At 46.2% G+C, this 14738-nt stretch overlaps 6 protein-coding genes across 6 annotated transcripts; 3 read left to right on the top strand and 3 right to left on the bottom strand.

The window, feature by feature from the left end:
• Positions 1-780: 780 nt before the first annotated feature.
• GLAREA_03888 (uncharacterized protein) lies at positions 781-1881 on the bottom strand (the record flags this gene model as incomplete). Its single annotated transcript, XM_008084141.1, has 1 exon — positions 781-1881. The coding sequence occupies one exon, from the start codon at positions 1879-1881 to the stop codon at positions 781-783; it is 1101 nt and encodes a 366-aa protein (XP_008082332.1).
• A 599-nt stretch (positions 1882-2480) lies between these two features.
• On the bottom strand, positions 2481-4403 carry GLAREA_03889 (uncharacterized protein; the record flags this gene model as incomplete). Its single annotated transcript, XM_008084142.1, has 1 exon — positions 2481-4403. The coding sequence occupies one exon, from the start codon at positions 4401-4403 to the stop codon at positions 2481-2483; it is 1923 nt and encodes a 640-aa protein (XP_008082333.1).
• A 1281-nt stretch (positions 4404-5684) lies between these two features.
• Positions 5685-6344, top strand: GLAREA_03890 (uncharacterized protein; the record flags this gene model as incomplete). Its single annotated transcript, XM_008084143.1, has 4 exons — positions 5685-5735; positions 5782-5889; positions 5995-6100; positions 6154-6344. 4 exons carry the CDS (start codon positions 5685-5687, stop codon positions 6342-6344), a joined length of 456 nt encoding a protein of 151 aa, XP_008082334.1.
• Positions 6345-7198: 854 nt separating this feature from the next.
• Positions 7199-10380, top strand: GLAREA_03891 (Trypsin-like serine protease; the record flags this gene model as incomplete). The annotated part of the gene is made up of 3 exons (XM_008084144.1): positions 7199-7527; positions 7577-10071; positions 10127-10380. 3 exons carry the CDS (start codon positions 7199-7201, stop codon positions 10378-10380), a joined length of 3078 nt encoding a protein of 1025 aa, XP_008082335.1.
• A 608-nt stretch (positions 10381-10988) lies between these two features.
• On the top strand, positions 10989-11575 carry GLAREA_03892 (uncharacterized protein; the record flags this gene model as incomplete). Its single annotated transcript, XM_008084145.1, has 2 exons — positions 10989-11117; positions 11198-11575. 2 exons carry the CDS (start codon positions 10989-10991, stop codon positions 11573-11575), a joined length of 507 nt encoding a protein of 168 aa, XP_008082336.1.
• A 980-nt stretch (positions 11576-12555) lies between these two features.
• GLAREA_03893 (uncharacterized protein) lies at positions 12556-14297 on the bottom strand (the record flags this gene model as incomplete). The annotated part of the gene is made up of 3 exons (XM_008084146.1): positions 12556-13554; positions 13602-14191; positions 14279-14297. The coding sequence occupies 3 exons, from the start codon at positions 14295-14297 to the stop codon at positions 12556-12558; spliced, it is 1608 nt and encodes a 535-aa protein (XP_008082337.1).
• Between the last annotated feature and the right edge of the window lie 441 nt (positions 14298-14738).

Below are 14738 nucleotides of genomic sequence, written 5' to 3' on the forward strand. Positions count from 1 at the left end.
GCAACTCACTGAGTAAATAGCCTAAACCAAAAGTGGACAGCACGTGTGTTTTTACATCAATACACTACCTGCTCACGTAAGGAGGTTATAAACTTTAGAAATTTATCTTGCTATGTACTATGGGATTGAAGAGTAGAGTACAATATATCCTCAGCAGCAGTTTATGATCTAAATAGTCTTTCTATACCGACAATTGTAATCTATACTAAAAATCTTCACCTCATGTGTGGCATGTAAAGAAGTGGTTTTGTTTAAGGATCAGTGCTATTCTTATTTCATCTTCAGATTCGTGATTTGTCGTATTTCCCTCTCCAATCGCAGGATAAAACAATTTTCCTATAGCATTGGTCGGTCCTACGAGAAATTGAGCAATGATATCGAAAATCGTGAAATTGAAGGCTGCAAAAGAGAGAAAAGCTAGGAAAAGGTAATAATGACATATTTCTGTAATTTCTTTTTATGGATAGTGAAATGGCTTGTTTATTTTCGTCGCTTTAACGAGTGTTCATATGTCTGTTTATTGAATAGATAGGAATATTGTAATACAAAGTAAGAATGCGATTGTGTGCTTAAATTATAAGTGCTATTCTACTAGCTGATTACTCTTAATCCCATAGTGATATGAATATATAGTCCTACCACTAAAATCCAAGCTAAATCCATCTTGTATTTCCAGATGAACAACTTTTGGCCAGTTGATAGTTGTATACTAGCTGGTACTGACTTTACTGACCAATGCAATAAGCAAATTCGTCAACTTCATGATTAGTAGGTTAAAAACTACACGTTTCTCTCTTCAACTCGCCGCAATGTTCCTATTGCGCCAATTCCACTCGCAGTCCATCTTCGTTCCGCAAGCTTCAGACCTTCCTCGTCCCGGGTCATGACGATACCGTGTTTATCCATAAGACCTTGGAATGAAGCCTCGGTTGCAAACGGCCTCTTCTTCCCATCACTCGGAAATTGTGGCTCCTCATGAGTATAAGCAAACATCACATGTAAAACCTCCAACGGCCCGTCATTGACCAGCCCACAAAAATCCTCTAGCAGGTCCCATGCAGGGGGCCGATCAAAATACCCATCATAATCTTCCGAATATTCGTCATCATCGTCCAAAAACGTTTCATAGTCCTCGACACGCGCCCAAAAAGCAAGCTCTTTCAGATTTGGCAAGTGAGTCCTTAAAAGCTGTGCTAGACCCGCAACTTCTTCATGCCCTAATCTTTGCCTTTGTATTCGACGTATATCGAGAGCCTCCCAGAGACGATACATCGTCCCACCACTCCGAGTATCGAACATTCTCTCGATACCCATTTCCTGGCCAATATACAACGATCTCACACACGCAAGCGTTCCGGGTGCGCTAGTTAGTAGAAAAGAAACGGTCTCGTAGGGTCCACATTCAAAGACTACTCGGCCTTGACTTAAGAGGTGCAAGAACGCAGGTCGAACGGGCTCCTGGAGCTGTCGGTTTTTTATCGTTTCTCGCATAACTACGGTAACCTTCTCGAGAATCTTGGATGTTTCTTCGTGGATTTGCTGGTTTGCCAAGGTCCACGCCAGATCTGCGTACTTTTTGTAGAAGACATTCTTGCATGTTGGAACCTCGTCGGGATCCCAGTCGTCGGTACGGTCGTCGAAATATTGGTGCAAATCCCCGTGGTAAGCACCGCGCATGTTGCTGTCTCTTTCTAGTTCCGGATAATACAAATTCTCGCCGAATCTGTCATGCTCGCCCACTACATCGAAAAAGTTAGAGGTGGGAAGTTTTGGGAGCGCGATGATAATCCTTGGAGCTAGGACAAGTTCCCATATCTCGTCTCTCAGCTCACGAGGAAGCTTTAGAAGTGGCGGATGCGAAGATGGCGAGAATGATGACATTGTTTTGTGTTGCTTCTCGTGGCTTCAGTGGAGAACTTCGGCCTTGTAGATGTAGGTTGCGATGAACGAGTTCAAAGTTGAAAGTGCTGTGTCGGATTACATAGAAAGCCATGTAGAACAATGGAGGAACGCAAAAGTGTTGGTGAAAACAAAGTGTGTAACCGAACTAAACCGAGAATGGACGGCAGGTGATTATGTATTAGACGACTGGTGCCAAATCATAAAGTGAAAGAAAAGTCTAGTTAGGAACCGGGAAGTTGAAATAGTATGCAGTCATCTCGAAATGAGTGTATGAAACACCCTTGATATCACGGAACCACACCTCCTTCAGAGCTTGACACCACGCTCAGTACCATAGGAAACCACCGACTAGCAGAAATCAAAAGACACTTATAGAATACCACTATTGTATGACCTGAATCCAATTCATCATTAATTCGCTATCTAGAAACAAAAATCCGCTCGCTAATAACCCCTAATCGCGGCTTTTACATATACATACGCTGTGCCTACACCAGAATACCAAGACAATAACCTAATCCAACCTTCAGTATGATGTGAGACCACTCTGTTTCCCCCAAATCAATTCCTTCCGCAAGTTACTCATCGCCATACAGGTCAGCCTCTTCACCTTCCTCGAGTTTGATGGTTGTGACGGTGGTGATCTTCTTCGGTCTGCCTCTCCCTCTTTTTTTGATAGGCGGCTCACCTGCTAAAACTACGATATCGTTATTCACAGTCGCTTCGATATGGCGTGGCAAGTTTGCCGGCGTGATTATTTTCTCTTCATCTGGTGAAGTCGCCAGCACATACGCCCTAGCGTCTTTCTGAGTAGCAGGCTTTGTTTTCGCAGTTCCTAACTGGTGATGTTTTGTTGACTCTTCGGGGGCTGCGACGTCTTTGTTATCCTCCTCCTGAACAAGAGCTTGCAAGATTGTTTCCTTCACTGGCTTCTCCTCCACATCCTCCTTCGGCGTCGACAGCGGTTTACTTTCATACGGTGCCCAGCGTGTCTGAGAACCATTAGGACTTCCCGAGAGTATAACCAATTGCTTGTGAGATCCTTTCTTGCTTGACGCTGCTGTCTTTCTCGGCGCCTTCCTAGGCATTCGTCTTTCCTTTGGTTGCATAGGGCTTTGCAGTTCAGTTTCGGAACTTTTAGTCCGATACACGAGGGACGGCTCTTTGCTAGGAATAGGACGAGATCTAAAGCTCTTCTCAGAAGATGGCACTTTCTTTGCCAATCCTCGAGCAGCTTTAAGTTGGGCTATCTCTGCTTGCTGACGAGATATTATGGCAGATTGGTCTTCGGGACCATTTTTGGCGGCAAGAAGTTGGGCTATCTCTTCTTCCTGGCGGGCTATGATTGCCAACTGGTCTTCAAGGGGTGTATCCTTTGTCACCAAGAAATCATCAGGAGAATGGACCCTGTTCAGTTTTTGGATCGCAGGAGCATCACGAATAATACCAGAATGGCCCATCCCAGACATTTCGACATCATCACCTAGTCTGATCCACGTGGGTGGTATGAGTTTGACCTTCCGAGGTTGTTCAGGCAGAATTCCTTCGGCTTTAACCAAAGTGGTGTATGTCTTATGGGGATTGCGTGGCTGAGGAATTCGACTAACAATGTTGTTTTTTCCAGGGTTCTCGTTCGCAGCTTCCATATGCCATTCATATCCAATTTCAGCGGTGTTCCCCGTGGTACCATCCTCCCAAACAAAATCCACAGGCTCCCAACCGTCATTGTTGGCGTGGAAGGTGGGTTGCTCGTAGAAAGGACCTTGGGAACCTTTGCGTCTGGCGAATATTCCGCCCAAGTACTTCCCGAGACTTCCATCCTCAAACCTAGTCTGGATTTTCAAACCGTCTCCAATATCACCCATCTTGCCATCCTCATTCCTAAACACAGCCTTTATCCTGGTAAACGAGGAATATCCTTCTGTTCTTTCATCCAATCTCCGCAGAGCTTTAGTCATTTCCACCGGTTTCTTCGAAGGCTGATCCTTTGGTACAGGTATCTTCCCGATCTTCGGTCGTACAATCTCCGTAATTTCGCTGGTTGTGAACTTCAACCTATGGCCGGACCGTTCTTTAGGATTGAGCGTAGAACAAGTCAGTGGCTGGCGGAGGATCCATTTCATTTCCTCAAATACAGGACGAGCCATTGGAGCTGCCTCCACAACACCTAGAGCAGCCGACGCGTTAACTCCATAAAAGGCCCCTATCGCATCAACAATCCACATTTTCATTCGCATCGACTTCTTATCCTCCAGGGCGCGTAAATTGTAGAAGAACAGCAACCATTCTGTGTCCGTAAAGTCTACTGGTTCTTCAATTGATATCATGATGAGGTCGCGGAGCTGGCTTTGAATCGCTTCGACTCGAGCAGGCGGGAGTATTTTGTTGCCTGAAAAGAAATGTGATAGGGCTCGAATGTCGCCAGTTGTGAGGACGTTACTGATTCCTGGATTATCGCATGATACACCTTCGAAAAGGTCACGGATTTTCGACCGCGCCATGTTGCGGGTGGTTGGAAGATTCGCAGTACTTGAGTCCTATGAATCTCTAGCTGTACATATGCTTCGATAAGATCGATCTATCTTTATGTGTTGGAAGGCAGCGCAGAGGCCGGATGCTAGGAAACAAGATGAAAAACGGCTGTTGTGTGGGTGACGCTTGTGTATTCACCTTGAAATTTTGTTAATTCAGCTGATTATTTGTTCACTATGTCGTAGCAAGTGAATTTTTGTTCCGGATTTTTGTAAGTCCAGCTGTCATATACTAGTGTGTTGTAAGTGAATAGTGAGGTCGCTTGGAACAGTCGATTGATACTCAATACAGATACTGGTATTGTTCTTCCTAAAAGTTTGCTGTTCCAATTTCCAAGTTTTGTACTTCGATAGCATTACTTTCAAGGCGCAAATAAAATGCTCAGCTAATGAAAGAGTAGCGATGGCTTTCGTGAGTTGAGAGTGGACTACTAGCAAGCTAGTTGTTGCTGCCCAGTATCGGTGGTTTTTCGCGGCAGTCTCGACCATAGGTAGGCATATCACCTGAACAACAATTAGTCCAATGTCTTACAAACAATATAATTGAGATAATATGGATACGCTGGATGTATGAAACATCAACCAACGCACTGTTGACCAATTGATGCTTTGACTGATTCCGTCTCCAAAAGGATTAGGTGAAGTATAAAATTTGAGAGCACGGGTATAATTGCGGTACATCACTCGATTCAAGATAGGGTATTATCTCCCCTACTTTATCACTCTTAGAAACTTGATAGAAAACTGGTTTAGAAGACAGGAGTGAAGCTTCGCCCCACAATAACTCGACCTTGAAAGCGAAGTTCTACTTCTGGTACAAAAGCTTTCGTACGTTAAGCCGAGCACTTTCCTACCTTTCACCACCATCCATCTCAATTCCACATTCCCGTACTTCACATAATACCAAGATAACAGAATCGACAAATCATTTGGCCAGCTGCATCTCGAAGACAGCTTGCAAACAAGGTCTCAACTTACGGATCGAGCCTCTTCTGAGCAGAACATTTTACTTAACCAAGAAAGCGCATTGCCTGAAGTTCACCTTTGGTGATCCGATAAGCAGATCCTCAGACCACTGTTTCTCCTTATCTGCCATTCAGCTTCCGCTGTTGGAAACCTACCTTTTCATCACTTCTGCTTCCAAGCTTCATTTCAGTCCGCTCTCACATCTCAACATTCTGATCAGTAAACATTCTTCTCGCAACTTGGTATACACGACTTTCCCAAACATATCATCTCGAGCAAAACAAAATGGCCGATGACACCAAGGCAAGAACCGGAGGCTGGACCCACGAGGAAAAGGTAAACAAACCGATTTTGACCTTGAACGGCTGTCTAACTTTGCCAGTACTCGATGCTCCTTCAAATAATCAAACAGACTGGTGGTGAGAAAATGACTCCAAAGTTCAGTCAAATTGTTCTCCCAGGTCGTACTCCAAAAGCGATGACCCATGTTGTGAGTCCCATCCTGAGCTCTTCATCTAGGGCCTCCTTTCCTCTTTGGCGGCCATTTTTGCTCTCTTTCATGACACAAAAAGCATAAACTGACAGTCAGATACAGTGGGCGAAGATCAAAGCAGAAGTTGCTGCAAGTGGTGGGGGTGCTGCCAGCGAAAACGATCCTGCTACCTCAGTTAAAGCAGCCCCACGCAAGCGTGCCACCAAAGGTAAACACGGCGTCTGCAGTTTCTATTCAATCTCAGCTGATACTTGACTGAAGGTACCGCCGCCGCTGACGAGTCTCCAACCAAAAAGGCCAAAGGCACACCCCGCAAGAAGAAGGCGGCTGAGCCTGAGCAAGACGATGAAGAGATGTACAATCTTGGCGATAGCTCCGAAGAGGACAAGAAACCCGTTATCAAGAAGCAATCCTCCTCGGGCAGTGATGAGGAAGGCTCCGAAGACCACTGAGACTGAACGAAAACATTCCGTAAGCAGTGCTGAAGACCCCGGAAACGCCGTTCGACGAATTGTTCGAGGGAACAGGTTGCTGACTTAGGAATGTTGCAGACTATGTTCTTTCGTTCGATTCCAACATGTCAAGAATGTTATTCGACAACATTTTCAACGTGATGTCGTCTGCTTTATCCGCCAGTCATTGGAGCATTTCGGGAATCTGACATACAGAGATGGGCGGCATGATGGTTTTCTTTTGAGGGTCGAGGTCAAACATGCCTGTTTTATGACGGTGCTTCGTTCTTGGGTCTTTGTGCTTGATGGTTTCCGGATGAAATAATGGGTGCGGATGATAGGGTGGATAGCGTTGTAATCTGACGTTCTGAAAAAGCAACATGGAGTCTTAAATGGTCACGTGTAGTCGCGCCGCCAAAGTATTATGCCAAGCATTTTCTGTTCTTCGTGCATCAAATCCCAGTCGGTCCAACTTCGCGCAGCGTGAGAAAGCATGTTGCCTTATTCGAACATCTTGTGACAGTGACAACTCTCCCGCCTCACCTTTCAACACCTGTTCCTGCTTCTCAACTGTACTACTAGTCCAACATCTAATACCCTCATTTTTAAATCCCTCCTTGTTTGCGCCGATTGAGCAACTTTCTCTCCCTCTATGCTGGATGATTAGAGCCTTGAATGCGCGCCTGAGACACTACTCGTCGTGCTTCTCTCAGACTGTCGCAAAGAACACGGAGACATACCATACCTATAGGTCTACACCAAGAATCCTGAAGCCGCAGCCGCACACGCAATTTGTATCTTCTACATTCACTCCTTCAAGCGCCCAATTCGCAGGCGCAATTCACCACCCTAGAATGGACACGATCCACACCAATGGCGCTGCTAAAAGGAAACAACATCCTGGCTTGGTGGATGGAAGACCGCAGAAGCAACATAGAGGAATAAATGGGAAGGAATCTGCTGGTGACAATACTCCTGAAATCGCATTTGAAGAGGACGTCGAAATGGAAGAGGAGCCGCGAATTATTCCAGCCGCATTGGCAGATTCTGCAGAGTGGCAAGCGACCATAGAGAAAGTTGTACGAAACGTTGTTTCAATCAGATTCTGCCAGACATGCTCTTTTGATACAGATCCTGCGTTGACCAGCGAGGCCACTGGCTTCGTGGTCGATGCAGAACGAGGGTGCGTAGAGGTGCTTCGCATTCGGATCTTTTGGCTGACAGACACACAGATATATTATGACAAATCGGCATGTTGTAGGCTCAGGGCCTTTCTGGGGCTACTGCATTTTCGACAATCACGAAGAGGTTGATGTCTATCCAGTATACCGCGATCCTGTCCACGACTTTGGTATTCTTCGATTCGATCCCAAAGCTATTAAATACATGCCTTTATCGGCTCTACGTCTAAGGCCAGACCTCGCAAAGGTTGGATCTGAGATTAGGGTTGTGGGAAACGATGCGGGAGAGAAACTTAGTATTCTTTCAGGAGTCATTAGTCGGTTGGACAGAAATGCCCCCGAATATGGTGAAGGATATTGCGATTTCAATACCAACTACATACAAGCTGCCGCTGCAGCAAGTGGTGGAAGTTCTGGGAGTCCGGTCGTTAACATTGACGGATACGCTGTTGCACTTCAAGCCGGAGGTAGAAGTGATGGAGCGGCGACCGATTACTTTCTGCCACTCGACCGACCGCTTCGAGCACTACAGTGCGTACAAGCTGGGAAGCCAATCACTCGAGGAACAATACAATGCCAGTGGATGATCAAGCCATTCGATGAATGTCGCCGTCTTGGATTGACACCCGAATGGGAGAGTGCGGTCCGTAAACTTTTCCCAAAGGAGACTGGTATGCTTGTAGCAGAGATTGTCCTACCCGAAGGTCCTTCGAGTGCCAAAGTAGAGGAAGGAGATGTGCTGATTAAGGTCAACGGGGAACTTCTCACACAATTCGTACGGCTTGATGATATTCTCGACTCCAGCGTAGGCGGCAAAGTCAAATTGCTGGTGCAACGTGGTGGCGATGATATTGAATTCGAAGTCGACGTTGGGGACTTGCACGCTATCACACCAGACCGGTTCGTTTCCGTCGCGGGAGCTAGTTTCCATGATCTATCCTACCAGCAAGCGCGTCTGTATGCTGTCGCTTGTAAGGGTGTTTTCGTTTGCGAAGCTACGGGAAGCTTTCGATTCGAGAGCACTGATAATGGCTGGATTGTTCAGACAATCGATCACAAACCTACTCCAGATCTTAAATCTTTCATCGAGGTCATGAAGGGCATTCCAGATCGCACCAGGGTGGTCGTTACATATAAGCATCTCCGAGACCTTCACACTCTCAACACTAGTATTTTGCACATCGACCGTCACTGGTCCAGCAAAATGCGGCTCGCAGTCAGAAATGATGAAACGGGATTGTGGGACTTTACTGATCTGGCGGATGCCATTCCCGCGATTCCACCGGTGCGGCGATCAGCCGATTTCATTCAACTTGAGAATGCACAGCATCCAGCTGCTGCCGATATTGTGCGGAGTTTCGTAAGAGTACTCTGCCACATGCCAGTCAAGCTCGATGGCTTTCCGCGCAACCGCAAGTGGGGTATGGGTGTCGTGATAGACGCAGAGAAAGGTTTGGTTGTCATATCTAGAGCAGTTGTACCTTATGATCTCTGCGATATCTCTATCACTATAGCAGATTCTATCATTGTTGAGGGCAAAGTGGTATTCTTGCACCCACTGCAAAATTACGCCATCATCAAATATGACCCTTCTCTCGTTGATGCTCCTGTGCAAAGTGCCAAGTTGAGCACAACCCACATCACTCAAGGTGCATCAACCTACTTTGTCGGTTTCAACCAAAATATGCGAGTTGTGATCGCTAAGACCTCTGTCGTTGATATCACCGCCGTGGCAATTCCAGCTAATTCTGGAGCACCACGGTACCGGGCTGTCAATGTCGATGCTATCACGGTAGATACAAGTCTTAGTGGGCAATGTGGTAGTGGTGTTCTTGTCGCCGAGGACGGAACAGTTCAGGCCTTATGGCTGACATATCTTGGAGAACGATCTCCTGTTTCTCAAAAAGATACCGATTATCATCTTGGTCTCGCAACACCTACACTCCTTCCGGTCATCAAGAAGATTCAAAATGGCGAGCAACCTAAACTTAGAATGTTGAGTGTTGAATTTACTGCTATTCAGATGAGTCAAGCACGTATTATGGGTGTATCTGAAGAGTGGATCAAGAAAGTTGCTCTTGATAATTCCGCTCGTCACCAACTTTTCATGATACGCAAACGTACGTTTGAGCGAGGCGAACAATTAGGTTCCTTGATGGAAGGAGATGTTATTTTGACGCTCAACGGCAAGATCATCACGCGCGTCAACGAGCTCGATGTGATGTATGACCACGAAGTTCTTGATGCTGTCATCGTGCGAGACTGTGTCGAGATGACACTCAAGCTTCCAACTGTCTCAGCAGACGATCTGGAAACTGATCGTGCTGTAAGCTTTTGTGGTGCTGTTTTACATCGTCCTCATCATGCTGTGCGACAACAGATCAGCAAGCTTCACAGTGAAGTCTATGTCTCTGCTAGAACTCGTGGTAGTCCCGCGTATCAATATGGTCTTGCACCAACCAACTTCATCACCCACGTCAATGGCAAGAAGACACCAGATTTAGAGTCTTTCTTGAAGGCTGTGGTAAATATTCCTGATAATACTTGTAAGTTCCTAATTCCTACTAAGCTATTTGTGGCGCAGCTTCTGACTCTGTTCAGATTTCCGACTGAAGGCCATGACTTTTGATAACGTACCATGGGTCATCACCATGAAGAAGAACGATCACTACTTCCCAACTATGGAGTGGATCAAAGACCCATCAGAATCATCAGGCTGGAGACGTGTAACATATGAACAAGGCAAAGCTGTTCCAGGGGAGGGTGCTGATGGAATCAACGTCATTGCGGAGGATGCGTATGAGATCGACCACGATGTCGGCGGTGAGCTGCCCGAAAGCAACGAGACCAAATGAACTATTCTCGGCTTTAGAAAAATGAATATGGTTACCTGGATAGACTAGAGACGTTGGTGTCCACCCACGTACTTTCGTCTCGCTCGTCAGACGCTTTACACCACAGGTTCTTCACAGCTTGTAGACTGCTATGGGTCGGCTTGAGATATCAGGTATGAACCTAAGGCACGCCGTTGTACTTGATATACGAGAGACGTCTGAAAAGGACGGTTTCAATATAATCAGATCAATACACTCCGTTGTTTGTCACGAGACAAAAACTCAATCATATACAAATTAATTCATATATCGCGTTACACATCTAATATGTGATACTTAAGAAGATTGATATTATGTCGCTATTTTATCGTTTGATATATCCCACAGTCCTTGGTTTCCTTACATCTGATAATAATATGTTCGACCCAGTCACCTGATACCGTATGCATATCTACGCCTTTCGTGTCATCCACCATTCGGGGCTTTTTATCTATCAAGACATGTCAGCCTACCACATCTCTTCATCTCTCTATAAATTATCATCTGAAATTCTTCACATGCACATCTGACATTTGGAAAATTAGTATTCTCAAATCCGTCACGTCTACACTACAAAAGTAAAATTGAAAATGCCAGCTCAAGCCCTCCTAAAACGCAACCCCAAATTCACGGCCGAGCAATTCTCGGATGCGTGGTTAGAACATGCCAGACTTGTTGTGCCGTTGTTTTTGTGGTGTGGCGTTGAGGTGTATGTACAGGTATTACCACTCCCCCCATCCCCTCGTCGCTTCCCATATATCCTAGCCATCTACCTCACCCACTTTTCCTGACAACACAGACTCACGCTCCCCTAACCCTCGCCAATCCCGCACAAGACCTGAATATCTCAGACTACGACGGCGCAGCAACAACGCATCTCACGCCCTCCCTTCTCGCGCTCGTGACTAAAAATGAGCAAGTGGGTATACCCGGTTGGGTGAGGAGGTATTATGAAGAGGTGGTTTTGGTGGATGAGCGAAGGGTGTTGGTTGGGGAGGCGATGGGTCATGTTAGGATGGTTGATGAGGGTGAGGGAGGGGAGGTTGTGAAGGGTGGGAAGAGGATTGTTGTTATTGAAAAGGGAGAGCTTGCTGAGGGGTTTGAGGGGGGTGGTGATGTTTGGAAGAGGTATGAACGGGAGGGGAAGGGCGAGGTAGAAGGGGAAAAGGAGGGTTGAGGTGGAGGACGTGGAGTGGAGGAAAGGGTTGGATGAAGGTGTGTGGTACTCGTTTAAAGGTGGAGATGTGGCATTTTTATCAAGATAGTAGAGCTGCTTTGACATAAAACTAGGCCTGGTTTAAGATAAAGACGGTGGGTGTAATGACGAACGATTTTACACAGTTTTTCGAAGATTGCGTATGGCGGGTCTTGATGAAAATATGTTGAACGAACGATAACACATTTTTGACGTCTTTAATTTCGCGTTGTAATCACAAATTTGTAATAGTTTGCGTCTGAATAATAATGCATTTCGTAGTCAATAATCGCTGCCTGGCACAATTTTATGTTTTAGTGCGAGGAAAGTGTTAGTAGCTTAGAACCTAGTTATGAGATATCCAGTCACTTCTGTTCGAGGAGTTACATTCGTACTAAAATGTGCAACGGAGCGCGAAAATCACGTATTTTTACTCTCGGGCTGAGGTTTTGAACGCCTACCCAAGGTTGGGTGGGCCTAAATGACTTGGGACGATGATGAAGATGGTTTTGTCACTGTGAATAACACTGTGCAAAATACGGTCCTGAAAAGACGATGTTGAATCTGTTTTGTATTGAGACTGTCTCTCTTTTCTGTCGTAATAAATAATGGAATGACGACTCTTGAAAGAGTTCGTCCCCTGTCTGTTGTGATCAACAACTTCCGGATACCGAGTAATGAAAACATGAGATCGTATCCAATCTGTCTCTCGATCCAAAAGAAACCAAGATCCAACACCGAGCCGCCTTGCTTCTAACATTCGAAGATTGTCGTAGTAGAGTCATGAAAAAAGAAAGGAAAGGAAAGCCAGGAACTTTAACGATGGTGGAGGATTGACCATCGCCTGCGGAGTCCTGGGGTGGCTACACTTGGTAGCGCTCATGTATAGAAGCCAACCGGGCTGTAAGGAAATTTGAACCAAAGAAAGACATTAAATATGTGGGGTGGGCGGATGCTGTATTTCAAGCGTTCGTAGTAGGATGACCAAAAGGGTCATTTAAAAGAGAAAAGTTAGGATCGTAAAATTGGGAGGGCTGCAAATCGTCAAAGAGTTCCGGAAACATTTCATTCTCCGATGAAAACAACTGACTCATCTGGTTGGGATAAAAGTCACTGGCCACATCTGGATGATATCCAGAATCGAGGGGTTCGTTCGCAGTTCCGGTTTCGAGAATTCCAAAAGCACGAGAGGGAGTCTTCGCCCGCCAAGGTGGACTTGTAGACAGCATTGATCCCTCCTTGGAAGAACCACCCCCTTTCAACCGTTTGTATGGAGGCTGTGACTCGTATGGTGCAGTAAGATCTGCAATATCGCTTCCAATAGACCTTTTCTTAGAATCGTTCAAGGTGCGGATGACTCCCATTTGAGGGTCAAATATCGGAGCTCGAATCGGAAGGGACTCATATTGCGATAGATAGTCCATTTGAGCATTGCTTCGGGAACCTTCTGTTGCCAACTTCTTATCGTAGGACTCAGGTTCGCAACGAGAGGACACGTAGTCATTGATCGCAGCCATAAGCTTTTCATTCTGGGCTTGCCTCAGCTGCCTGGGTTTAGCTGTGAAGTCGCCGATGGGAGAACTGTCATTTCCTGTTGTGAACTCTGATGCGTATCTCGCTCCCACGGCCATTTGCGGTATACCATGAGAGCCTAGTTCCGTTGCGGAACCGATACTGAAGCCACGATCCGACACCGGACACATAAGACCGGGTGGGCAGTCCCGAGGGATTTTAAAAGCAGGACGTTCTGCACCTGCAGCCTTGTTAGGCGGAACGCCAATCTGCTGCAGCTTCACGGAGAGACTGAGAGTTTCGTGGCAGCGTGGAAACTTCTTCAGCGATCCAATATAAACCGATTTCCAGTCTGGAAATTGTCCACAGTCTGACGTAAGTCTTTGAATCAATTCTGTCTCAATCGAGACAAGCCATCGACGGAACGGGCCGTCAAGACCAACAGGAATCTAAAGAGTTTAGTGTGTATCTTTAGCGTACATCAAAGCCTACATACCTGGCGCGGTGACGGAATTTGCTTCAAGAAATCTATGAAATATTTGACCTCCATCTGCAGGATAGCACAAGCTGTATAAGCAGTGGCGCTCGAGCATGCGTTGGTTGTCGATAAATCGTGCGGCCGTATTGAGGACAATATTTGGTTGAAAAGCGTTTGGATTTGACAGATCAGTATCCATCTGATAGAAAGGGCAAGCTGCACATCCTCCCCTTCCAGCCTATTTCGATGATCTGATTCCGGCACAAAAGCATATATGTCGGCGGTAGAGCAGAGCAAATGCAGGTAACCCCCAATCGTAATTGCGGTTTGAATTAAATTGGACGATTTGTCACTGTCTTTGAGGTTGAATGAGAAGTTTTGGCGGATTTGAGGCTCTAATGACGAGATGAATTCCCCGTTATGCTCACTCATCAGTCCAAAAAACTTGCAACGCAACTCCAGTGTAGTAGTGCTCACGGGTTCACCCGCGGCCTGATTGAAGGTGCGACGCTTGACATCCACATCTAAAATCTTTGTCGTGTCGGGAGATCCATTCTCTTGGGTCCAAGCACGAATCCAGCCATGCGCTTGGAAGATCTCTTCGATTTCTACGTCAATTTAAAGTCAGCGACCGAGACAAATTTATACAGGCGTATGGCAACAAACCAGAAAACAAATGTAATGAATCCGCTTACCTGATTCGGGCATAGACATCGCCATCTGGATCGGACCGTCTTTAAATTGATTACTGCATCTTCTACAGCGCCGTCCAGGCCTGCTATCGCACTGGACAAGACAAGAAACTCATCAGCATTTCATTTCAAGTCAAGCTTCACATCATTACATACACCTCGATGATATTTGCTGCACAAAGCGCAGGCCGGTAAAGGGCCAACCATTTGGTCGAGCCTAACCAAGTTGTGCCCACGCAGGGCGATGCCACGCAAACTGGGTGGTTTGATGGCTGAAACGAGGGCGTTAGGTTGCGATGTGGGCAACGAGAGAAGCTAGAGCAGAAGGGTATGAAAGATGGAGAAGGTTTTCATGACGACAACAGCGCGAATGGGCCTGATAAAGGTCCCAGGCTTGCTGCGGGCGTGGGAAGACGTGCGGACCGTGATGTCGTTGTTTTTGGCTGCGGACCTCGCTTCGCTT

Source organism: Glarea lozoyensis, assembly GCF_000409485.1.
Source record: "Glarea lozoyensis ATCC 20868 chromosome Unknown GLAREA2, whole genome shotgun sequence".
Taxonomy (NCBI): Eukaryota; Fungi; Ascomycota; class Leotiomycetes; order Helotiales; family Helotiaceae; genus Glarea; species Glarea lozoyensis.